The sequence below is a fragment of the Aotus nancymaae genome, unplaced genomic scaffold (assembly GCF_030222135.1).
Source record: "Aotus nancymaae isolate 86718 unplaced genomic scaffold, 86718_ANA_hifiasm-v0.15.2.pri h1tg000057l, whole genome shotgun sequence".
Taxonomy (NCBI): domain Eukaryota; kingdom Metazoa; phylum Chordata; class Mammalia; order Primates; family Aotidae; genus Aotus; species Aotus nancymaae.
Genome location: NW_026988471.1, coordinates 22,886,179 through 22,910,246, shown reverse-complemented (window position 1 = coordinate 22,910,246; position 24,068 = coordinate 22,886,179). Strand labels below are relative to the sequence as shown.

General features: G+C 42.1%; 1 protein-coding gene across 1 annotated transcript in view; it reads right to left on the bottom strand.

Annotated features, from left to right (window-relative positions):
- Positions 1-260: 260 nt before the first annotated feature.
- Positions 261-24,068, bottom strand: part of FAM228B (family with sequence similarity 228 member B) — a 93,903-nt gene continuing 70,095 nt past the window's right edge. Inside the window, exons 8-13 of the mRNA XM_064363897.1 lie at positions 23,556-23,643; positions 23,305-23,461; positions 7,826-7,933; positions 5,443-5,586; positions 2,194-2,250; positions 261-542 (exon numbers count right to left, since the gene is read on the bottom strand). Coding sequence (XP_064219967.1) covers positions 536-542; positions 2,194-2,250; positions 5,443-5,586; positions 7,826-7,933; positions 23,305-23,461; positions 23,556-23,643 — 561 coding nt within the window. The 3' untranslated portion in view covers positions 261-535. The remainder of the gene's footprint in view (positions 543-2,193; positions 2,251-5,442; positions 5,587-7,825; positions 7,934-23,304; positions 23,462-23,555; positions 23,644-24,068) is intronic.

Sequence of the window (24,068 nt, the reverse complement as noted above, 5' to 3'; positions counted from 1 at the left end):
AACAGGGTTTTGCCATGTTGGTCAGGTTTGTCTCGAACTCCTGAATTCAACTGATCCACCTGGCTTGTCCTCCCTAAAGTGTTGGGATTACAGGCATGAGCCACCTCACCTGGCCAACCCCAAGTGAATTTTTAAATTTTCTATAAAGTATGTTAGAGAAACCCAGGAAGGATATGCGGATGTGGCCATGAAGGGTGCATGACCAAAGGGAGCATACCTTAGTTTAGGAACAAACCCAATAAATGAAGATGGACACTTAGTAAGGTAGCTATAATTATTTTTATTGGTTCATTCGGCAATATTTCTTAACTTCTGGGGAAAATACATGGTATTGCCATTTCTTAATTATCACAGACACTGAACTTAAAAATTAAAGGAAGTTTGTTGCACATGCTTTTTTTTAGAGACACGACAATTCTTGAGTGCCTTCCTTGGCCTTCACCCTGATTCCCGCAAGCAGACAACTTCCTCTGAAGCAGGCTTATTTTGTGTATCCTTTCACCAATCAAGGATCAGGATGTGTGCTCCTTGGTTGCTAAAACCTTTTGAAGGTGACAAAAGGGAAGAGTTGAGTGTGGTATGGGGATGAAGGGCTTGCAAGAGCAGAAAGAGTTCCCCAGCTAAGCTAAGCTGATCCCCCTGGAAGCCTGTGCCAGAGCCAGCTGACTCATTTCACAGGCAGGGTCTCCCCCAAGCCTCTTGCCTCAGCCTTTCCTTGCACTGTCTGGATTCAGAAGCACTTAGAGATTCAAGGATATGGCCAAATAGATGGGGTGGATCACTGATGTGTGATATGATTTGAGGGAACCCCTGTGGTACCAGCTTTCAGATGGCAACATGTTTGGAGTACTAATTTCCACTAGGATTGTTGTGATTTAGAAAATACTAGGTTCCTTTCTTCCCTTTTCTCTTCAACCTCTAAATCTCTATTCTGTGTCTCACTATCAGCTGATGATCTCACTTCATTGAGAAAATGAGTAAACAGAAGGAAACAATCTTCCTTTGCAAAATCCACTGAGCTACTTTGACGTACATCCATGTACGCAGCCTTCCCTCTTCATACAATGGATAGTGTCCTGTCCACCTGAGTCTAGGATGCTGCCTCCTCAACTGCGGAAGGACTCTGCCCTTCTATTATGCCCCTCTCTCTCCAGCATCATCAAATCTCCCTCTCTACAGGAGCATTCCCATCAGGAAACATACATGCTATAATATCCATATCGCTGATAAAAATGTTCCCTTGCCTTACCCTCTCCAGCCACTTTATAGCAAAACCCCACAAAAGCATTGCTTATTCTGTCTCCACAGCCTCACCCCATCACTCCTGAACCCACTCTAATCAAGTTTTCCTTCCAGCTGCTCCACTTAACCTCTCTGATGAAAATCAGCGTTACGCATACATCTCCCCAGTCCTCATTTTACCTCCCTCTCAGCAGCACTGCCACATGGCTGAGAGTGCCCTCTTTTCTGAAATCCCTCTTCTACTGAGCAGCACACACTTCTGCTTTTCTTCCTTCCGTACCAGCCTCTCGCTCCCTGCATGTTCCTTCACCAGCTCTGCCTCCTTGCCCCAACCTCTAAATCTTGGCATTCCGCAGGACTAGCCTTCGGGCCTATTCTCGTTGACACCCCCAGGTGATCACATGATTTCAAGCAGCATTTATACGAGGATGACCCTCAAACACCTATCTCCACCCCCAGTCTCCCATGAATTCCAGACCTGTACATCCACCTGCCTACTGCATATCTCCTCTTGGGTATGGGATGGGCATATACAAAGATACTGAAATTGATCTAATTTTAGTCTCAGTATCTCTTGAGGTGATAGAGGCTATGTTCCTAAGAATAAAGTAGTGGCAGTTCCATCAGATGCTTAGAGCCAGAGACAGTCCTGAGCAAACAGCTGGAAAAGAAATCATCCAGTGAGAAATTCTGAGCAATAGGAATTTTCTCTGAAGATCACTTGGAAGTGCCCCATGAGAGAAACCATTAGCTTCAAACCCCTGCCAAGCCCAGAGACTGCCTTACACTAAAACAGATGAACATAAAATTAATAGGTAGGAACTTTCCTGCCCATCCATTTCTTCTCTTTCCTCCCTCCCACTGTGGACTCTGAAGAGATCAGAAATCACAGTGGCAAGAAACAGGGGTAAGGAATAGGACAGTAACAAGGGAAAGAGAGAAGACATTTACCTCCCTTTTCTTTCTTGTAGCTCCAGCCTCAGTAGCCCCAAACCGGAGGAAGGGGACCTTAAATGAAGATTGAAGCGTTGGTCATTATATTATACCAGACTGACCATGTTAGTTACCGAACAGACTGTCTTCATAACCAGAGGCTTTTTATTATCTGAGAATGCCCAGGGCAGGGGAAGAACTAACCCCAACAGAACAGGCTTAAATGGACAGTGAGGGGAAGAGTTCAGTTGCTGGAAAATCACACCCTACAAATCCTCCTCCTGTGTTGTAATGGTTGCAATGGAATCAGCCCCAAACACAATTATTCCTCACTTCTGCATTTCTCTCCCTGCAAACCTGCTTTCCTCCCAGACCTCCCTATGTCAGTGACTAGGACCACAATCCATCCTGGCCCTTCCACACTGATTTCTCACTTTCACCCACTTCCACGCTGACGAACGAGCTCTGGCAGCTCCTCTCGACCTGCGCTGGAGTCTGAAGCCCTCGCTCTCACCTGGCCTGGAACCCTCACTGCCTGACGGCCCTGCCTCGGCTCCAGCATCTGCAGTTGTCTGTGCAGCAGCCATGTTCTTCTTTGTAAAATGTAGATTAGATATTATTTCTCCCCTACCCCAAACCTCCACCTGGCTTCCCCTTACACTTTGGATTTTATTCCAACTCCCTCTCCAGACCTGTAACCCCCACCTGCCTGGCTCCTGCCTCTGCTCCAGCCTCACTTCCCACCCTGTCTCGGCACTCACCATCTTCAGCCTCCCACTTTTTCTTGCTGTTTCCTGAACACACCAGCCTCACTCCCATCTCAGGCTTTTGCCTGGGCCCATCCATCTGCACAACACTCTTCCCCCAGGTCTCTGCATGTCTCACTCCCTGGGAGCCTCAGGCTGCTGCACAAACATCATCTCAGAGGGGAAGTCTCCTCTGACTTCTCCACTAGAACAGTCCCCCTCATCCGTCCTCACCCCCTCTACCTGCTCTGTTTTCCTCAGTCCACTTATTACTAACTCAGGTGATGTTATGTGATTATATGGTTGACTATGGTCTATTTCCCGGACAAAATGTAAGCTCCAGGAAATTGGAGCCGTCTCTGTTTTGTTTCCCACCATGTCTCCAGCCCCTCAAACGCTGCCTGGCTCAGAGTTGGCACGTGTTAAAATTTTGAGGAAGCAAGCAAATAAGCACATGGGAGGATACCAAAACATGGCAGTAAATAGAGCTAAACACACAAAAGAAAAGGTTAATACATTTTCATGGGTAAAAAAGTAGTGCCCTTATCCTTTAGAGATAGGAGTGGGGAAATGGAGAGACAGAAAGGAAGATGGCAAGATTGAAGGATTCTCAGAAAACAGGACATTCACATGCTGGTTTCTAACTGGGAGTGGGGAGGAAGGCTGTGACTCTAGAATACATGCCTAAAAGGCTGACTCTGGATGGGAGAACTGGAGGGAGAAGATCCACTTAGACCCAGGAAGGGTAGGCTGGGCTAGTTCAGTCAAATGGCCACCAAGTTTAACTATCCTTACCTTAGGATGAGAAATCTGTGCTCTGTAAACACCTACATTTCTTTTTTCTTTCTTTTTTTTTGATACAGAGTTTTGCTCTTGTTGCCCAGACTGAAATGCAATGGTGCAATCTCGGCTCACCGCAACCTCCACCTCCTGGGCTCAAGTGATTCTCCTGCCTCAGCCTCCCGAGTAGCTGAGATTACAGGCATGTGCCACCACACCAGGCTAACTTTGTATTTTTGGTAGAGATGGGGTTTCTCCATGTTGGTCAGGCTGGTCTTGAACTCCTGACCTCAGGTGATTCGCCTGCCTCGGCCTCCCAAAGTGCTGGGATTACAGGCGCAAGCCATGGCACCTGGCCCAATGCCTATATTTCTATAAACTTTACATTTTAAATGTTGGGGCTTTTTTTCTTCATTTACTGCACATTTTATTTTCATTATGTTGGGCTGGCAGAGGAAGGAGTCATGCACCAGGGTATACAGTTGTCCTCTTGCATGGTCATTCAGACAGAACCAAGAATCCAGGTTCTAAATGTTTTTAGATTCAGAATCTAGATCAGGGTCAGAAGAGGTTGATGGCTGCTGCTAGGGGCTGGGGGCTGCACAGACAACAGCAGACTATTTAGGCACGGAGCTTACTGTGGAGGGTCTTGTCTGACACCCGAGAATCCTTCTTGGAGATCACATAGGGGACCCATAGCAGAGCCTCAGAGCAGACGGGGGCTGATACTCAGGAGTTGGGGGGGCGATCACGTCTGCACAGAGAGGACCTGAAAAGGCATCATCCTTTTATCTGTATCCCAGAAAGCTGTGTAGGGCCTCTCTGTAAGGATAGGGCCAGGGTTGCTCCTTGGCCTTGAGTTGGCCTCATTAGGAGTCCAGTATGAGCCCTGCAAACTTGTCAGCCGGAGACATCGGTGTCAGCTCTTCTTTATGCCCCTCTGCTTGAGACACTGGGCAGTTCCTCTGAATAATTCATGATTCTTCTTCTCAGCTCTTCAAATGCAAGAAATTCCCATTCATTTAGGAAACTCTGGATCTCCTGGTTACTCGAGGTTTTAATTAACTGGTCTGGGGGTTTTCTGGTTCCCCAGTTTGATTTTCCTCCTTTACTTCCAAGGCTTTCTAGTAATTTTGGTCTCAATCTCACTTTCTCCAATCTTATTCCTGAGTTTTCTCCCGGATTCTTTCCACCAGTCACAGGGCCTAATCCAGTGTCCACAGAGAACAAGCCCTCGCTCAGCCCTAATGCAATCAGGAGTCACAAGGTGCCGAGTGAGGGAAGCGCAGGTGCTCCTCTCTGCTGCTGGCAATCTCTCCATATGGGGCTTTCACTTGTTAAATTTTACTACTTTCATTTAGCATTGGTCCTTTTGAAAATGTTCTACCTAACTCGACTGCCTTAAAGGGAACAAAATGTGGGGCCTGGCTTGGCTATGCCAAGTGGTAAATGGTAGAGACAGGGTGGAGATGGCGGAACGAGAGAGGAGCTAGGGAAATCCTGGACAGTATGGCCCACCTACCAGGGGCACTCCCATCACGTGGCTCCACCAGGGGGCCCGGGCAGCTCTCTCTGTTCCCTCTGAATAAAGGGCACCTGCCCCTCGGCTGCTTCTAACCTATCCCCCACTGCCTCCTCTTCCTGGAAGCCTGCCATACAGAGAGAGTTCCCAGGTACTCAGGTTTTGGTATCAGCGATTGTCGCCTTGTATATCACAAAATGGGACAGCCCCAGCTCTTACCCATTCTGGTCTTCCTCCCGTTCCACCTCCTGGCTGTGGCTCAAGGACGAAAAATGCCCTTCAGAGGTGGCCTCTTTGGCACTTGGATTCTTTGCCTCTTGATAACACAATGGTTCTTTTTCTAGACAGGATGACCCTTTGTTTCTGCAGGAAGGAACCAGAAAGGAAGGAATTCTTTTAACTCTCAACTCAATTGTAGCACTTATTTTTATTTAAATTTGAAGTTGAGTTCTATGTGAATTTATGTACTTTTATGAAAATAAACGTATTTACTTTTTTTGTGAACATAAACCCAAATAAAAAGTATTGCCTTGCTCTAGTCATAGTTTCATCTGTAACCTCCATGCTGCTGAATCAAACAGCTTTGGGTCCTTTGGAGTGAATGACCCCCTCACAGGGTTGTCCAGTTTGCCTTCCCTGAGAAGATCTAACTCTGCCAAAGACATGTGCCTTTTCCACCCCTGCTGCCAGAATTGGGATGCTTCCCTTATTCACAGAAGAGAATCCAGTCTTCCTCCTTCTTCCAGAGGGAGTCTAGACTTAAGCCTCTAGTCTAAAACATAAGCCCCCATTACTCCCGCAATGCGATATTCTCCTTCACATGTGGGTCTTGCTCTGCTAGAAGATGTATTTGAGAACAAAATCTCTCCTTTTATATCATTTATCATAATTAAATAGAATTAAGATGCTGATTATCCTAAAATCTTACCCAAGCAGGTCTATTTGAGAATATGGCAATTAGGGATTGCAAAGGAACTTACTCCTTTGGACCCTAATATATAAGAATGATTGATTCTCAATTCTATTTTTTCAATCAATCATTCTATCTTTTAAGGCCTTCAGCTACCAAGGGAATGGGGCTTAGTTTGGACACTTCCATTTTTCCCTCAATTGTGGCTCCTATTCAAGAGACACCCCAGCAAATAGTTAAACTACACCTCAAGGACAGTAAGCCCATGTTGGCCAGTGCCCACCCCAGCCATCACCTAGCTCCCAGGTCCTCGGGAGACAATTAGTCATTCTCTCTGCTGGTCATACCAGCATCTCCAAAAGCCCTCCAGCTTCTGCCACACTATTTATTCAACAAATTCCGAGCTGTTCAGTAAAAGGAAACTACTGCAGCTTACTTTGGGCACTTTTTAGAAAAAGAGAATTGAAGGCTGATCTCCTAGAAACAGTCATACAAGCTCACTTTTCTTCCACCTTCCTAGGTTCTTTTTTTAATTATCAACAGTTTTAATAAGGTATAATTTATATGCCATAAAATTCACTCATTTTGAGTATATAAGTCAATGGTTTTCAGTATATTTACCGAATTATGCAACCACCACCACAATCTTATTTTAAAACATTTTCATCAACCCCAAGGCCCCATGCTCATTAAGTCACTCTCCACTCCCATCCCCAGCCCTAGGCAACTACTATGTACCTTCTGTCTTTATAGATTTGCCTTTTCTGAACATTCTCTATTAAAAAAAAATAACATAGGCTTTTGTTAATGGCTTCCCTTCACTGTGTACAATGGTTTTGAAGTTTGTCTGTGTTGCAGCATGTATCAGCATTTCTTTCCTTGTAATTGCCAAGTAATATTCCATTGTATGGATATACTACATCTTGTTTATCCATTCATCAGTTGATAGACATTCGGGTTGTTTCTGCTTTTTTGGTTGTTCTGAATAATTATGCTATGAACATCCATGTACTAGCCTCTATGTGGATATATGTTTTCATTACTCCTGAGTAGAAACCCAGGAGTAGAATTGCTGGGTCACATAATAATTTAATGTTTAACATCTTGAGAGACTGCCATGCTGTTTTCCAAAGTTACTGCACCATTTTACATTCCCTTCAGCAATATCTGAGGGACAGCACTACTTTTAACCAGATAGTTACAAGTTACGTAATTATGTAGAGACATCTCTTACTTTTAATTCTATAACTAGTTAGCTGAGATGATTCCCCACATTACATGCTTAGTATTTGATAGTATGTACCACTTCTCTGTTTATAACATCTTTTCACTCTGGGCACAATATTGTAACAGCTACTACCCACCAAAACCAGTCCCAAACTCCATTTATACTACTCCAATTCAATTTTAAATCTCCTACCCTTTTAGCTTAAGTACAAGTTGTTAACAATTTTTTTTCCATTTCTGCGCTTGTTATTTCTGTGTTAGCTACTTGTTCTTTCAGACCAGAAAAGCCTGGGGAGTGTTGCCACCTCACCAGACACAGTGGTGGGAGATGCCCGGTGTCCTCTAGTGATGGAGCCTGGTGTGTGCCTCAGCACTGTCTCAGCAACGTGAAAGGATGGCAGGCGATGGCAGCACAGCCTAGCATCTTAGCGAAAGAAGAGCAAAGCTATGGAAGAGCAGACTTACTTGTAAATAACTGCTTTTCCTTCTTCCTGGGATTCCAGAAGAGAAAGAGTTCTTGCCAAGGGTTTCAAATCAAAACTACAGTCGTTAAAATTCACTTTCACCTTTAACCTTTAACAAGATAACAAGTGTGAGAAGGTTTTTTTGTTCTTTTTTGCTGTTGTTTTTTGAGACAGGATCTCTGTCACTCAGGTTGCAGTGCAGTGGTTGTGATCACAGCTCACTGCAGCCTCAGTCTCCTGGGCTTAAGAGATCCCTCCCACTTCAGCCACCTTCCCAAGTAGCTGGGAGTACAGGCATGCACCACCATGCCACGGGATTTATTTTTATTTTTTGTAGAGATGGGGTCTTGACATGTTGCCCAGGCTGGTCTCAAACTCCTGGCCTCAAGTGATCCTCCTGCCTTGGCCTCCCAAAGTGCTGAGATTATAGGCATGAGCCACCATACCTTGTGGTATGAGAATGTTTTGAAAACAATACTAACTTACATTTATATAAGAATTATTATTATACACTGACTGTTAAATATAGAGACCAAAACATAATTCTCCAAACTGGTATACATTCTTGGATGAAATTAGTTGTTCTAGAGTTTCTGAAACCATGATGGAGATTGATTTACTATTTACTGAGAAGCAAGGATCAGCTAAGCAAAGTTTAAAGTACTCCCTATCCACAAGAGCTTAAACTCCAAAGTAAAAAGAAGCCACAGAGATTGTGTTGTTTATAAGCGTTATGTAAAATGCTTTTCTCCAGAGAAAATCCTAACATTCTACTTCCCGGTCCCTTGCCATTGGGTGGCAGACAGGTACCTTAGAGTCCTCCAATCTTGCACCCATGCAAGGATTGACTGGAAGGGTGATACTGGCCCTGTGAAGAACATACATTTTGCTGGCACAAAGAAGACACAGAATGTAGTATAGCAATGTGTGAAATGCTTCAAGAAGAAAAGGATCCAATCACCAAGATAAGAAAGCACTAAGAGCCTATTGGGAATGAACAAGCATATTGGGGGGAAAAGGAAATTTAAAAAATTACAATCTTAATATTAAACACAGTGAAGAAAGAATTAGCACACTGGAAAATATATACAAAGAAATTACCAAGGGAAATGGAAAGTATGAAGAATATATAAAAAGATATTAAGATAATAAGAAGGCCTAATATATCTAATCTGAGCCCAGAAGCAGAATGCAAAGAATGAAGAAAAAGCTATGTTTAAAATGATAATTGCTGTATATTTTCCTGAACTGATAATAAACATGAATACAGAGATCCAGGAAGCACAACATATATACCAGTAGGTTAAATAAAAAGAAATCCAGCCAGATGCAGTGACTCACGCTTGTAATCCCAGGACTTTGGGAGGCTGAGGTGGGCAGATCGCTTGAGTTCAGGAGTTTGAGACCAGCCTGGACAACATGGTGAAACCTCATCTCTACTGAAAATACAAAAATTAGCCAGGTGTGGTGGTGCATGCCTGTAGTTCCATCTACTTGGGGAGGTGAGAAGTGGTGATCGCTTGAGCCCAGGAGGTAGAGGCTGCAGTGAGCCAAGATCGTGCCACTGCACTCCAGTCCGAGTGACAAATCAAAACAACAACAACAACCAAAAAATAAAACCCATACCCAGACACCAGCAGTGAGAATGCAGGACACCTAAAGGCAAGAGATCTTAACAGCAGCCACAGAAAAAGGGCAAAAAATTAGAATGACAGCAGACTTCTCAAAAACAACAATAGAGGCCAAAAAACAAGAGAATTATGTCTGTAAAACATTAAGAGAAATAAATGTCAACCTAGAATTGTGTGCTCGTCAAATTATCTTTAAAGGTAAACAAAAAATGAATTTTAAAGGCTGAACTTCAGAAAAAAAGAAAATGATCCCAGAAATTTGGTATAAAATGGAAGGAGGGACAGGATACATATTAAATTCTTTCCTCTTTGTAGCTGTCTCCCATATCTATATCTGCTACATGACTGTACAGAACTCCTATCGGTAACTTCAGATGGGATGTTTCCCTTTGGATGTACCCAAACTAGAGATCATTTGTTAAATGAATAAAATTATAAAACAAAGCACTGAGTGATTTAAATCCCAAGAAACTGTTGTTGTTGTTCCTCCTCATTTTTCTGTTTTTATCCAAGGTTCTACCTTTGTCTGCTTTCTGTAGGCTAGCTGACTCTTCTTCGTGTGTCCATAATAATATGTGCATATCAGCATTATTGTGTTTACCACATTGTAATAGAATGATCTGTTTAAATATCTGTCTTCTCTATTAGATTGTGAACTCTTTAAAGGCAATTACAACTCAATACATGATTCTTTGATGGATAAATTAATGTAATGTTATAGGATGAATTGTGTGCACCCAGAAAAACATCTTACAATCCTAATCCCTGGCATCTACAAACATGACCTTATTTGGAAATAGGATCTTTGTAGGTATTATCAGGTTAAAATGAGGTAATACTGAATTAGGGTGGTGGACCCTATCCCACTGACAGGTATCCTTATCAGAAGAGGGGAATTTGGACACAGACACAGAGAGAAGACAATGTGAAGATGGAGACAGAGACTGCAGAGATAAGGCTATAAACCGAGGAATACCAAGGATTGCCGCAACCACCAGTAGCTAGGAAAGAGACAGGGAGCCTTCAGAGACAGTGACCCTGCTAATACTTTGATGTTAGCCTTCCAGCCTCCAGGACCGTGGAGAATAGATTCCTGTAGTTTTCAAGGTGCTCAGTTTGTAGTACTTTGTTACGGCAAGCCGAGTAAACTAATACATACAATAACAATCCTCAAAACTTCAAACTCCTCTCTGACTCTCAGTTCTCCCTGGCCTTCCAAATGTAGTCACCAAAATCTAGAATTCCTTTGTGTCATCATATCAATTTCTTTGTTTCATTCCTCTTGCCACCATCCTGACTAAGACTCTTATTGCCACAAATGTGGATTCTTATTTTTTTAAAAAAATTCTTCAGTGATCTCCAGCCTCCAGTCCTATCTTACATCCAAACTGTCATATACCTCACATGTCAGATTAAAGTTTCTAAAAACATCATCTCCAGCATCTCACTTCCTCCTCAGCTATCCTGACTCCCCATTCCCTACATAATAAACTCCCAACTCATTAGCTGGTATTGAAGATTCTTTGCAAAATGGCTACAACCTAGATTCACAGACTTAATCAATGACTGGTCTTCCATTCATTCATCACACAAACAAGTAAACAGGTGCAAACTGTGCGATCCATGAAAAAGTACATGGTGGGACAAAAGAGAGACTACTCTGTGCAGCCTAGTATAAGGAGGTGGTTTGGAATGACTTCAGAGAGGAATTTTTAAAGTGGCATTTTAATAGAGTCTTGGACACAATGCTTTCCCCCCAAAAAAAGGAGGTTCAGAGAGAAAGCCCAGCTTGTGCAAAGGCACAGATGTGTGAAGAATACCATTTATTTAGGTAGTTGTGGAAGACCTGGTATTGTTGGAGTACAGAGTAGAGGGTAGAGAAAAATCAGCCCAATCTTTTATGTCATACTAAAGAGATCACATTTAACAGAGGGACACAGGAATCACTAAACAGATTAAGTTGGGCAGTAACATGACATGCTACATTTCACCCCGGTAGCGCCATGTAACATAAGGGAAAGTATGGCACTGTGTTTCAGAATGTAGACTATGGAGTCAGAGACCTGAGTTCAGTTTCTGAGTCTACCACCTTATGGCTATATGGTTATAAATAAGTGGTTTCAACCTGGTATGTATTGGAATCATCTGAGGATCTTTAAAAAAGACTCATTTCTAGGTCCCACCCTCAGAGGTTCTGACTTCATTTGTCTAGGGTATGGCTTGGCTATCTGAGTTTTATTGATTGATTGATTTAGAGACAGAGTCTCACTCTGTTGCCCAGGCTAAAGTGCAGTGGCATGATCTTGGCTCACTGCATCTCCACCTCCCAAGTTTAAGTGATTTTCCTGCCCCAGCCTCCTGAGTAACTGGGATTACAGGTGTGCATCACCATGCCCAGCTAATTTTTGTATTTTTAGTAGAGACAGGCTTTCACCATGTTTGCCAGGCTGGTCTCAAGCTCCTGACCTCAGATGATCCACCCATCTTGGCCTCCCAAAGTGCTGGGATTACAGGCATGAGCCACCATGCCCGGCCAGAATTTTTTTCTTAACTTTCCAGGATATTCTGATATAAAGCCAAAGCTAAAAAATACTGCTCTAAAATTGACAAGGTACTTAAGTCATCTGTGTAATAGTACCTATCAAATAAAGTTTCTATAAAGATAAAACAAAATTAGAACATGTTAAGAAGTGTATAACTCATTCTATTGATCAGCACATAAAATGTTCTCCAAGATAAACCATATAATAGGCCACAAAACAAGTGTCAGTAAATTTAAGAAAATCAAAATTGTATCAAGTATTCTCTCAGACCACAGTGGAATAAAATTGGAAATCAACTCCAAAAGGAACTCTGAAAACCACGCAAATACATGGAAATTAAATAACCTGCTCCTGAATCATCATTGGGTCAACAATGAAATCAAGATGGAAATTTAAAAATTCTTTGGACTGAAGGATAATAGTGACACAACCTATCATAACCTTTGGGATTCAGCAAAAGTGGTGTGCAGGGAATCCATGAGCGCTACACATTGGGTGCCAGAATGCAGGGATCCATGAGCCCCAGGTTGGGCACTAGAATGTAGGGAGCCAGCCCTATATCACCCATGGGTATCCCAAGTTCAGTGGTGACAAAGGAATGAGAAAAAGACAGATTAAGAGAGACAGTGGGGACTGGGCGCAGTGGCTCACTCCTGTAATCCCAGCACTTTGGGAGGCCGAGGCGGGTGGATCATGAGGTCAAGAGATCAAGACCATCCTGGTCAACATGGTGAAACCCCGTCTCTACTAAAAATACAAAAAATTAGCTGGGCATAGTGGTGCGTGCCTGTAATCCCAGCTACTCCGGAGGCTGAGGCAGGAGAATTGCCTGAACCCAGGAGGCGCAGGTTGCGGTGAGCCGAGATCACGCCATTGTACTCCAGCCTGGGTAACAAGAGCGAAACTCCGTCTCAAAAAAAAAAAGAGAGACAGTGGGACTAGGGGGCCATCACTTATTACTTTGGAGGAGGCAGTGAAGGCCCCGAGCTCTGATCATCCACACTATTTATTAATTACAATCACTTTGATCTATAGGGTAGGGGTGGAGTGATGGTGGGGAGAGGGTAATGGTGAAGTGAATCTGTGAACCAGAACTGGTGTGTCATTCTAAGGACTGATAACAGTGGCAGTTTGGGAGTTTCACAAAACAAGAACATGTGGTTATCTTTAGCCTATTATCTATGTGGAACACGGGCCTTACAAGGAACCTACAAGTCTAGCTACTTCACAGTGCTACAAAAGGATATTACATCCTTGATCACAATGTTTATAGTAACAGAGCCTAGGTCACCCTGCACCAGAACATGAGGCATGGAGAGGCCTTCCTCCTCAGAGGCTTCCTGCGGCCTTCTGCAGTTTGTTGTTCCTTGTTTATGTGTTACTCATAACCAATTTATGTAGGCACTCTGTAAGTCCTTTCTCCTTTGCTGCTTTTCCCAACAGTGGTGCTTAAAGGAAAGCCTACATCACAAAGTCTGAAAGAGCACAAATAGACAATCTAAGGCCACACCTCACAGAACTGGAGAAACAAGGACAATTTAAACCCAAACCCAGCAGCAGAAGAGAAATAACAAAGATCAGAGCAGAACTAAATGAAATTGAAACAAAAAAATATACAATAGATGAATAAAACAAAAAGCTAGGAGCAAAAAGAAGTGTATAACAGTGTCTGGTACATAGGAGCTCAATAAATAATAAATGTTATAGATTAGACGTAACAATGGGAATTTGGTTTATAGGAATGTTTAGGAAGGGGCAATTTATTATTATTATTTTTTGAGATACAGAGTTTTGCTCTTGTTGCCCAGGCTGGAGTGCAATGGCACAATCTCAGCTCACTGCAACCTCTGCCTCCCAGGTTCAAGCAATTCTCCAGCCTCAGCTTCCAGAGTGGCTGGGATTACAGGTACATGCCATCATGCCCTGGCTAATTTTTTGTATTTTTAGTAGAGATAGGATTTCATCATGTTGGCCAGGTTGGTCTTGAACTCCTGACCTCAGGTGATCCACCTACCTCAGCCTCCCAAAGTGCTGGGATTACAGGTATGAGCCACCACACCCGGCCAGAAGGGGCAAATTAGAAGCCGATTTAGGAATGGATAGAACAGAGCCCAGTGCTGGATTAAGTAAAGGGATAATGAGAGATAAAGAAGAATCCTGATATTTCCTACAACCAGGAACACAAAAAAAGCAAGTTAGATGCATAAGATGACAAGCATGACTCACTCGCTTTTGGGTAGGTTGAGTTTGACTTATGTGTGGAAAATAGACAACTGAATATTTGTGACTGAAACACAGAAGCCACACTCATCTTGCTCCAGTCTCCTCTGTCTCATGAAGACATTCCAGAACTATCGTAGTGGTTAAGCACTTGAGCTTCCTCCCACTCTCAGACTCCTGGTCCCATCAGCACCTTCTGCTTAACAGTATGGGATATGGACCCCAAGTGTTCAGGCTGGAGACTGAAAAGCGGCATCACAATTATCTTCAAAATTTGAAAAACATGTTGGAGAGAAACTGTTCCTCTCTAGGGTTAAAAATATCAGCATGGTCTTCAATGACTTCTGGCACATACCTGCTTAGTGTGTGAAGACTAAGATTCAGTAACAGGGCTCGTATAAAAAGCCAGTCACCCCCAAACATGCCAGCCCCCATCAGGCTAGAGAAGTATGAGGTCACAGAAGAGAATCTGACAATCATCTAAAGAGGATATTTTCCTTAGCTTTCCCTTACATTAGTCACCACCAGCACCTTAGTAAGGGTGAAAACAAACAGCGTGACTGGAATTCACTGTATGCCCATTAATTGCTCACTATAAATCAATATTCTAAATATCATCATCTTAATACATGATCAGAGTTAAATCTATTATAAATAGACTCCTGATTTGAGTGGACCCTATTTAATGATTAGAGCTAGGATTACGATGCTCAAAGTAGACAAAGAAATAAAGTAACAGCCATTCTTTCAGAATTCTGTCTTAAGGTTTATTTCTGTCTTATGTAACATTCACAATGCCATTTGTGGCCATTTTTAAAAAATAACAAACGAAATGATTTTAGTTCTGCTTCCATTTAGGATTAGAAAGCATCCTAAAATAGAAATAATGATGCTCTAGAAATAATAGTGCTCTCACCCCAAGGGCAAAAAAAGGTCAGATAATCTACAAAAACACAACTTTTATTGAGCCCATCAGGTCTCAAGGCAAAGAAGTAAACTAAATTCCAAACAAAGACAAGTCCCTCCCATGAGAGGCAGGACACGAAAACTGTTTCACTTCTGGTAGAACATGAGAGGAAAAGGTGGCTTCCTCTCTTTCTCCTCTTGTGCTCTCATGCTCAGATAAAAAAAAGAAACAAAAATGGTGATTAGCTGGACTTCATTAAAATTTAAAATGTGTGCTGTGCAAAAGACATTGTTACGAGAATAAAAAGACAAGCCCATCGACTGGGATAAATTATTTGCAAAATATATACCTGATAAGGGACTTACATCCAAAATATACAAAGAACTCTTAACACTCAACAATAAGAAAACAAACAACCCATTTTAAGAATGATCAAATCATCTGAACAACAGACACCTCACCAAAGAAGATACACAGATGGCAAACAGACACATTAAAATAGCATATGGCAGAGAAGCATATGAAAAGATGCTGGGGGTACAGCAAGATGGCAGAATAGAAGCCCACACCCTTTATTCTCCCTGCTAAAACAACAAATTTGAATATCTTTCTGCACACAGAAAAGCACCACCACAAGAACGAAAAATCAGGTGAGCAATCACAGTACCTCGTTTTAACTTCATATCACCAAAAGAGGCATTGAGGAGGGCAGGAGGGACAGTCTTGAATCACTGATGCCACCCCTCTCCTATTCCCCAGTCACGGCCATGTGTTACAGAGAATCTGTGTTTTTGGGGAGGGTGAGCCCAGTAACTAGGGGACTTACGTTGAATTCGGTTCTGCTCTGTCACAACAGAGAATAAAGCCATGCTGGGCTCAGCCAGCGCCCATGCAGGAAGCGAATATTTGGACCAGCCTTAGCCAGAGGGCAAGTGCCCATCCCAGTGACTGGAACTTGAGTTTCCCCACAAGCCTCACTATTGTGGGTTGAAGTACCCTGGGCTCCTAGGTAAACTTCAAAGGCAGTCTAGGAACAGAGACTGTAATTCCTAGGCAATACCTCGTACTGGGCTGAGCTCAGAGCCAGAAAACTGGTTTGGCATATGATCTAGGGAGACACCAGCTGGCATGGCTGAGGGAGTGCTTGCACCATCCCTCTCACAACCTCAGGCAGTGCAGCTTGCAGCAACTCCAAAGGGGCCACCTTCCTTCTGCTTAAAGGGAGGAGAGTGAAGAGTAAAGAGGACTTTTTCCTGCAACTTGGATACCAGTTCAGTCACAGTAGGATAGGATAGCAGGTAGGGTCCTGGGTTCCCATTCCAGGCCCTACCTCTGGGACGACATTTCTAGACACATCCTGGGCCAAAAGAGAATCTGCTGCCTTGAAGGGAAGGACCCAACCCTGGCAGGATTCATCATCTGCTGACTAAAGAGCCCTTGGGCCTTGAATAACCAGCAGCGATACTCAGGGAGTACACCATGGTCCCTGGGCTCTGAGATGTGCTGGCTTTAGTAGTGACCCAGCACATTCCCAGCTGTGGTGGCTATGGTGAAAGACTCCTTCTGTTCAAGAAAAACAAAGGAAAGAGAAAAGGGAACTTTGTTTTGTACCTTAGGTACCAGCTCGGTCATAGTAGGATAGAGCAACAAGCAGGCTTTTTGGGTCCCTGAGTTGGGGCCTGGGCTCTTGGACAGCATTTCTGGACCTGCCCTAGACCAAATGGGAGCCCAGAGCCCTGAAGGGTGAGTCCCAGGTCTGGTAGCATTCACAAGCTAAAGGAAGAGCTCTTGGGCTTTAAGTAAACGTCAGTGGTGACCTGGCAGAATCCCCATAGACCAGTGGTGGTGGTGGCCACAGGGAGAGGATCCTCTGCCTGTGGAAAGGGGAGGCAAGACTGGAAAGGCTTTTGTATTTTGGTAGGAATGCCAGCTTAGCTGCAGTGGAAAAGAACATCAGGTAAACTAAAGTATTTTCACTTCAAGCCCTGGCTCCCAGACAGCATCTCTGCCCGGGACCTGGGGGAACTCACCCCCCTGAAGGGAAGGGCCTTGTGCAAGACCTGGTGCTGTACTGTCTTCAGGTCTGACCCAATGCAGCACCAGTGATGGTGGTCACAGGGGTGCTTGCATCATGACACCCCCAGCTCCAGGTGGCTCAGCACAGAGAAAGAGACTCTGCTTGTTTAGGAGAAGGTTGGGGGAAATATCAGGAGTCTCTGCCTAGGAACCAGATAACTCTTCTGGATCTTATCAAAGTCTACCAAGGCAATACCTCTATGAGTCTGCAAAAACTGCAGTATTATTGGGCTTGGGACCCAAATCCCCTCAAATATCTGAAAAGCCTTCCCAAGAAGGACAAGCCCAGACTGTGAAGACTACATTACCTAGCTCTTCAATGCTCAGACACTGACGAATATCTGTAAGCATTAACACCATCCAGGAAAATATAGGTATACCAAATGAACTGAACAAGGCCCCAGGGACCAATCCTGGAGAAACAGAGATACATGACTTCTCAAACAGAGAATTCAAAATAGCTATTCTGAAGAAACTCAAAGAAATTCATGATAACACAGAGAAGGAATTTCAAATTCTATCATATAAATTTAACAAAGAAATTAAAATAATTACAAATAATTGGCTGGGCACGGTGGCTCATGCCTGTAATCCCAGTACTTTGGGAGGCCAAGGCAGGTGGATCACATGAGGTTAGGAGTTCGCGACTGGCATGGCCAACATGGTGAAACCTCATCTCCACTAAAAATGCAAAAGTTAGCCTGCCACTGTGGCACATGCCTGTAATCCCAGCTACTCAGGAGGCTGAGGCAGGAGAATTGCTTGAGCCCAGGAGACAAAGATTTCAGTAAGCTGAGATCATGCCACTGCACTCCAGCCTGGCTGACAGAGTGAGACTCTGTCTCAAAAAATAAAAATACAAATACAAAAATTAGCCAGGCGTGATGGTGTGTGCCTGTAATCCTGTAATCCCAGCTAACTCAGGCGGGGGTGTGGGGGCACTGAGGCAGGAGAATCTCTCGAACCTGGGAGGCGGAGGTTGCAGTGAGCTGAGATAGTACCACTGTACACCAGCCTGGGAGACAGAGCAAGACTCTGTCTCAAAAGAAAAAAAAAAAAAAAAAGAATTGTCTTGGGCCACAAAGAAACACATAAAATACACTACCACTAATGATAGCTAATGAGCTAAAAAAAAAAAAAAAATCACAGCCGGGCATGGTGGCTCACGCCTGTAATCCCAGCACTTTGGATGGCCAAGGTAGGCGGATCATGAGGTGAGGAGATCGAGACCATCCTGGCCAACATAGTGAAACCCCGTCTCTACTAAAATATAAAAAATTAGCTGGGCGTGATAGTGCACGCCTGTAAGTCCCAGCTACTCGGGAGGCTGAGGCAGGGAATCGCTTGAACCCAGGAGGCAGAGATTGCTATGAGCCAAGATTGCAATGAGCCAAGATTGCACCACTGCATTCCAGCCTGGTGACAGAGTGAGACTTTGTCAAAAAAAAAAAAAAAAATCGCAAAAAAAAAATCATAATGAGGCTGGGTGCAGTGGCTCATGCCTGTAATCCCAGAACTTTGGAAGGCCAAGGCAGGTGGATCACCTGATGTCAAGAGTTCGAGACCAACCTGGCCAACATGGTGAAACCCCATCTTTACTAAAAATACAAAAAATTAGCCGGGTGTGGTGGCAGGTGCCTGTAATTCCAGCTACTCGGAAGGCCGAGCGATGAGAATCTCTTGAACCCAAGAGGCAGAGGTTGCAGTGAGTCGAGATCACACCACTGCACTCCAGCCTAGGCAACAGAACAAGACTCTGTCTCAAAAAAAAAAAAAAAAAGAATCAAGCGGAAATTCTAGAGTTGAAAAATATAACTGACATGCTGAAGAATATATCAGTCTTTTAATAGCAGAATTGATCAAACAGAAAAAAGTATTAGTGAGCTTGAAGACAGGCTATTTGAAAATAGACACTCAGAGGAGACAAAAGAAAAAAGAATAAAAAACAATGAAGCACATCTAGAAGACCAGAAAATAGTCTCAAAAGTACAAATCTAAGAGTTATTGGCCTTACAGAGGAGATAGAAGTAGAAAGTTTATTCAAAGAGATAATAACAGAGAACTAGCCAAACCTAGAGAAATATATCTATATTCCAGTAGAAGAAAGTTATAGAACACCAAGCAGATTTAACCCAAAGAAGACTACCTCTAGGCATTTAATAATCAAACTCCTAAAGATCAAGAATAAAGGATCTTAAAAGCAGCAAGAGGAAGAAACAAATAAACATACAATGGAGCTCCAATATGTCTGGTGGCAGACTTTTCAGTGAAAACCTTGCAGGCCAGGAGAGAGTGACATGACATATTTAAAGTGCTGACATGGCCAGACACGGTAGCTCATCCCTGTAATCCCAGCGTTTTGGGAGGCTGAAGCAGGTGGATCACTTGAGGTCAGGGGTTCAAGACCAGCCTGGCCAACATGGAGAAACCCCATCTCTATTAAAAATACAAAAATTAGCTGGGTATAGTGGTGCACAGCTATAATCCCAGCAACTGAGGAGGCTGAGGCACAAGAATCACTGGGACCTGGGAGGCGGAGGTTGCAGTGAGCTGAGATTATGCCACTGCACTCCAGCCTGCATGACAGAGTGAGACTCTGTCTCAAAAAAAATTTATAAAATAAAGAAATAGAGTGCCGACAGAAAAAAACTTTTACCCTCGAATAGGTATTATCCAGAAAAAATATCCTTCAAGTACGAAGGAGAAATAAAGACCTTCCCAGACAAACAAAAGCTGAGGGATTTCGTCAACACCAAACCTGTCCTATATGAAATGCTAAAGTGAGTTCTTTAATCTAAAAGAAAGGGATGTTAATAAGCAAGAAGAAATCATCTCTAGATACAAAACTGACTGGTAATAGTAAACACACAAAAAAGCACACAATAATATAACACTGCAAAGGTGGTGTGTAAACTACTCTTATCTTAAATAGAAAGACTAAATGATGAACCAATCAAAAATAGTTACAATAACTTTTGAAGAAATAGGACAATAAGACACAAAGAGAAACAAGTTAAAAAGTAGGGGGACAAAGTTAAAGTATAGTGTTTTCACTAGTTTTCTTTTCATGTGTTTGAATATGCAGTCAGTTTTAAGTTGTCGTCAGTTAAAAATAATGGGTTACGGCTGGGCGTTATGGCTCACGCCTGTAATCTCAGCACTTTGGGAGGCTAAGGCAGGCAGATCACCTCAGGTCAGGAGTTCAAGACCAGCCTGGCCAACATGGTGAAACCCTGTCTTTTAAAATAAATAAATAAATAAATAAAAATAATGGGTTATAAGACAGCATTTGCAAGCCTCATGGTAACCACAAATCAAAAAACCAACAACGGATTTACAAAAAATAAAAAGAAAGAAAGTAGGCCGGGTGCAGTGGCTCATGCTGCCCGATGCACACAGAAGCCAATACTATGGCATCAGATTTTTGAGAGAAGGAAAGCCTTATTACAAATTAACCACAAGCCCGGCATGGTGGCTCACACCTGCACTTTGAGAGGCCAAGGCAGGTGGATCACCTGAGGTCAGGAGTTCGAGACCAGCCTGACCAATATAGTGAAAATCCATCTCTACTAAAAATACAAAAATTAGCTGGGCGTGGTGGTGTGCACCTCTAGTCCCAGCTACTTGGGAGGCTGAGACAGGAGAATTGCTCGAACCCAGGAGGCAGAGGCCACTGCACTACAGCTTGGGTAACAGAGTGAGACTCCATCTCAAAGAAAAAAAAAAAGAAAAAGAAAAAACTTCAATGAGCTATCATCTCACTCCAGTTAAAATGGCTTATATCTAAAGGTCAGGCAAGAACAAATGCTGGCAAGGATGTAGAGAAAAGAGAAATTTTGTACACTGTTGATGGGAATGTAAATGAGTACAACTACTACAGAGAACAGTTTGGAGGAGCCTCAAAAAACTAAAAATAGACCTACCACATGATCCAGCAATCCCACTGTTGCATACCTACTCAAAAGAAAGAAAATCAGTATATTGAAGAGATATCTGCACTCCCATGTTTGTTGCAGCACTGTTCACATTAGCCAAGATTTGGAAGGAAACTAAGTGTCTATCAACAGATAAATGGATAAAGAAAATGTGCTTACACACAATGGAGTAATATTCAGCCATAAAAAAGAATGCGATCCTGTTATTAGCAACAATATTGATGGAACTGGAGGTTACTGTGCTCAGTGAAATAAACCATGCACAGAAAGACAAATATCACATGTTATCACTTATTTGTAGGATCTAAAAATCAAAACAATTGAACTCATGGAGATGGAGAGCAGAAGGATGGTTACCAGAGGCTGGGAAGTGTATTGAGAGGGTGAAGGGTAAGTAGGGATGGGGTTAATGGGGACAAAAAACAGAAAGAACGAATAAGATCTAGTATATCATAGCACAACAAAGGAACTACAGTCAATAACACCTTAAATGCACATTTTAAAATAATGGAAAGGGCATAATTGGATTCTTTGTAACATAAAGAATAAATCATTGAGGGGATAGATACGTCATTTTACTTAGATGATTATTATCAGTTGCATGCCTGTATCAAAACATTTCATGTACTTCATAAATATATACAACCACTATGTAGCCACAAAACTTAAAAATAAAAATAAAAATAAAAAAAGACATCAAGACTCCTATTCTTACACTAAGCAGAAATCTGCTGTCATTGGAAGACAGACAGGAAACTGCCATCCAAGAACAACCATAGATACAAGGTCAAGTTTGGCTGCCACAAGGATAAGAAAAATGAACCTTGGGAAAGCCCTGCTCCTGAGGCTTATAGGGCTTGCCTAAAACTGAAGCTCAATGAGAAAAACGTAAGATATTTCTCTGCCTCCACTAGGAGCCTTGCAATAAGCAACATGCAACAGCAGTATACTCCCATGGGAGAGGCAAGAGCTTGGAGAGAACACCCCTCCACCTCTATGATGCCAGCTTGCATGGATAGCTGAAAACAGACGGAGGAGCAGAAACACTTGAGAAAATCCTTCTGGTACCCCACCTTCACCCTAAGCACAAGACAAAGCAGCCAAACCACTAGAGGTATTTGAAGCCTGTGGTGCACTAAAGGTAACAATAGCAATAACAATACCCAAAGTCAATTGAACTCCAACTAGATAAGCCTAATCCTTCACACAAATGCTTGAGAGAAGAAAAGGCAAGTCCATTTCTACACATAAATATTCTGTGTACACTGTTCTTCTACAACAAGTATCTGGCACTCAATAAAAAATTACAAGACATGCAAAAAAAAAAAAAAGCAAGGCAAAACAAGGCATTATCAAGAGACAAAGCAACCAAGAGAACCAGATTTATAAATGACCCTAATGTTGGAACTACCAGATAGGGAATTTTAAATAATTAATATGGTAAAGAATCTAGTGGAAAGGTGGACAACATGCATGAGCAGATGAAGAATTTCAGAATAAATTAAAAACTATATAAAAGAATCAAATGGTAATGTTAGAAATTTAAAAATCATATCAAAGATGAAGAATTCCTTTGATGGGGTCTTCAGTAGATTGGACACAGCTAAGGAAGGACAGCGAACTTAAAAACAAGTCAGAAATCATCCAAATGAAATACAAATAAGGAAAAAAAGAGTGGAAAAACAGAACAGAGTAAGAGCTATGGCACTGTGAGACATCATCAAGTGGTCTAATATACATATAATTGGAGTCTCAGAAGGAAGAAAAAAGTAGAGAGAATAGGGAATAAGAAATATTTGAAGTGGTAATAATGGTCTAGAATTTCCCCAAAATAATAAAAGACATAAAACCACACATGCGAAAACTTCAGAGAACATTAAGATAAAAAGAAAAAAACAAATACAGACAGATCATAGTCTAGCTAATGAAAACCAAAGAGAAAGAGAAAATCCCAAAAGTACCCAAGAAAAAAGAAATATCACATACAGAGAAACAAAGATAAGAATTACAGATTTTTCACTGAAAAATGAAATTTTCAAAATGAGACCATCTCAAAAAAAAAGAAAAAGGAAAATCAAAAAAAATAATAACTATGAAAAATTTTATATCAGTCTCAAGAATTTTCAAAGTCCAAAAGGTTCTATAATTTCTAGTATATTAACCATTACCTTCTTCTTCTACAAAATTCACTTTCTATGTATCCTGTAGGCAGTTTTAGCCACTCATTTGGAGTCATAAAGTTCCTTGAACTAGAAATTTGTGGGAATCTGGAATGCAGCTGAGCCTTCTCAACTTCTTTGAATTCTTTTATTGTATACATTTTGCCTGCGGGAAGAATAAAAATTTAAATTAACATCCTCAAAGGCAACTGCCATTGCTCTTGGGCTATGAAATCACATAACAATTAGGAACTAAGTACCAGTCTCACACTGAAGAAGAGTTCTTTTTTCATTATCCTTGTCATATTGTGCTTTTTTCAAAGGGTCACGAAATGGTGGGATGGTAACCTACAAGAGAGGCACTTGTTTGAGGACTGAGTTGCAGGTCTGAGTAGTAAACATTTTCAGTCTATTCTAAGCATCCAAATATGGATGGCTCTTATGCCAGAAGAGTAAATAATATAGTATTTACAAACAGGCTTACCATTATGTATATTTAATAATTTACAAAGAGATGGGGGCATACCAATACCTCTCTTAACAAGGCCCTCCAGTCAAAGAGACAAGGTTAGCTCTTGTTTCAAAGTGTGGGTTCAGTCTTCAAAAATTATTATTTTTGTTATTATTTTGTTATAATATGTTCCCAAATTTAAAAAATTGCTTTCCCATGCACAAAAGAAAAAATATATCCATATATTCATCTTAATGCCTAACATTGATAATCAACAACATAACTAACACTACTTAAAACTTAACCAAGTTATTCAAAATAT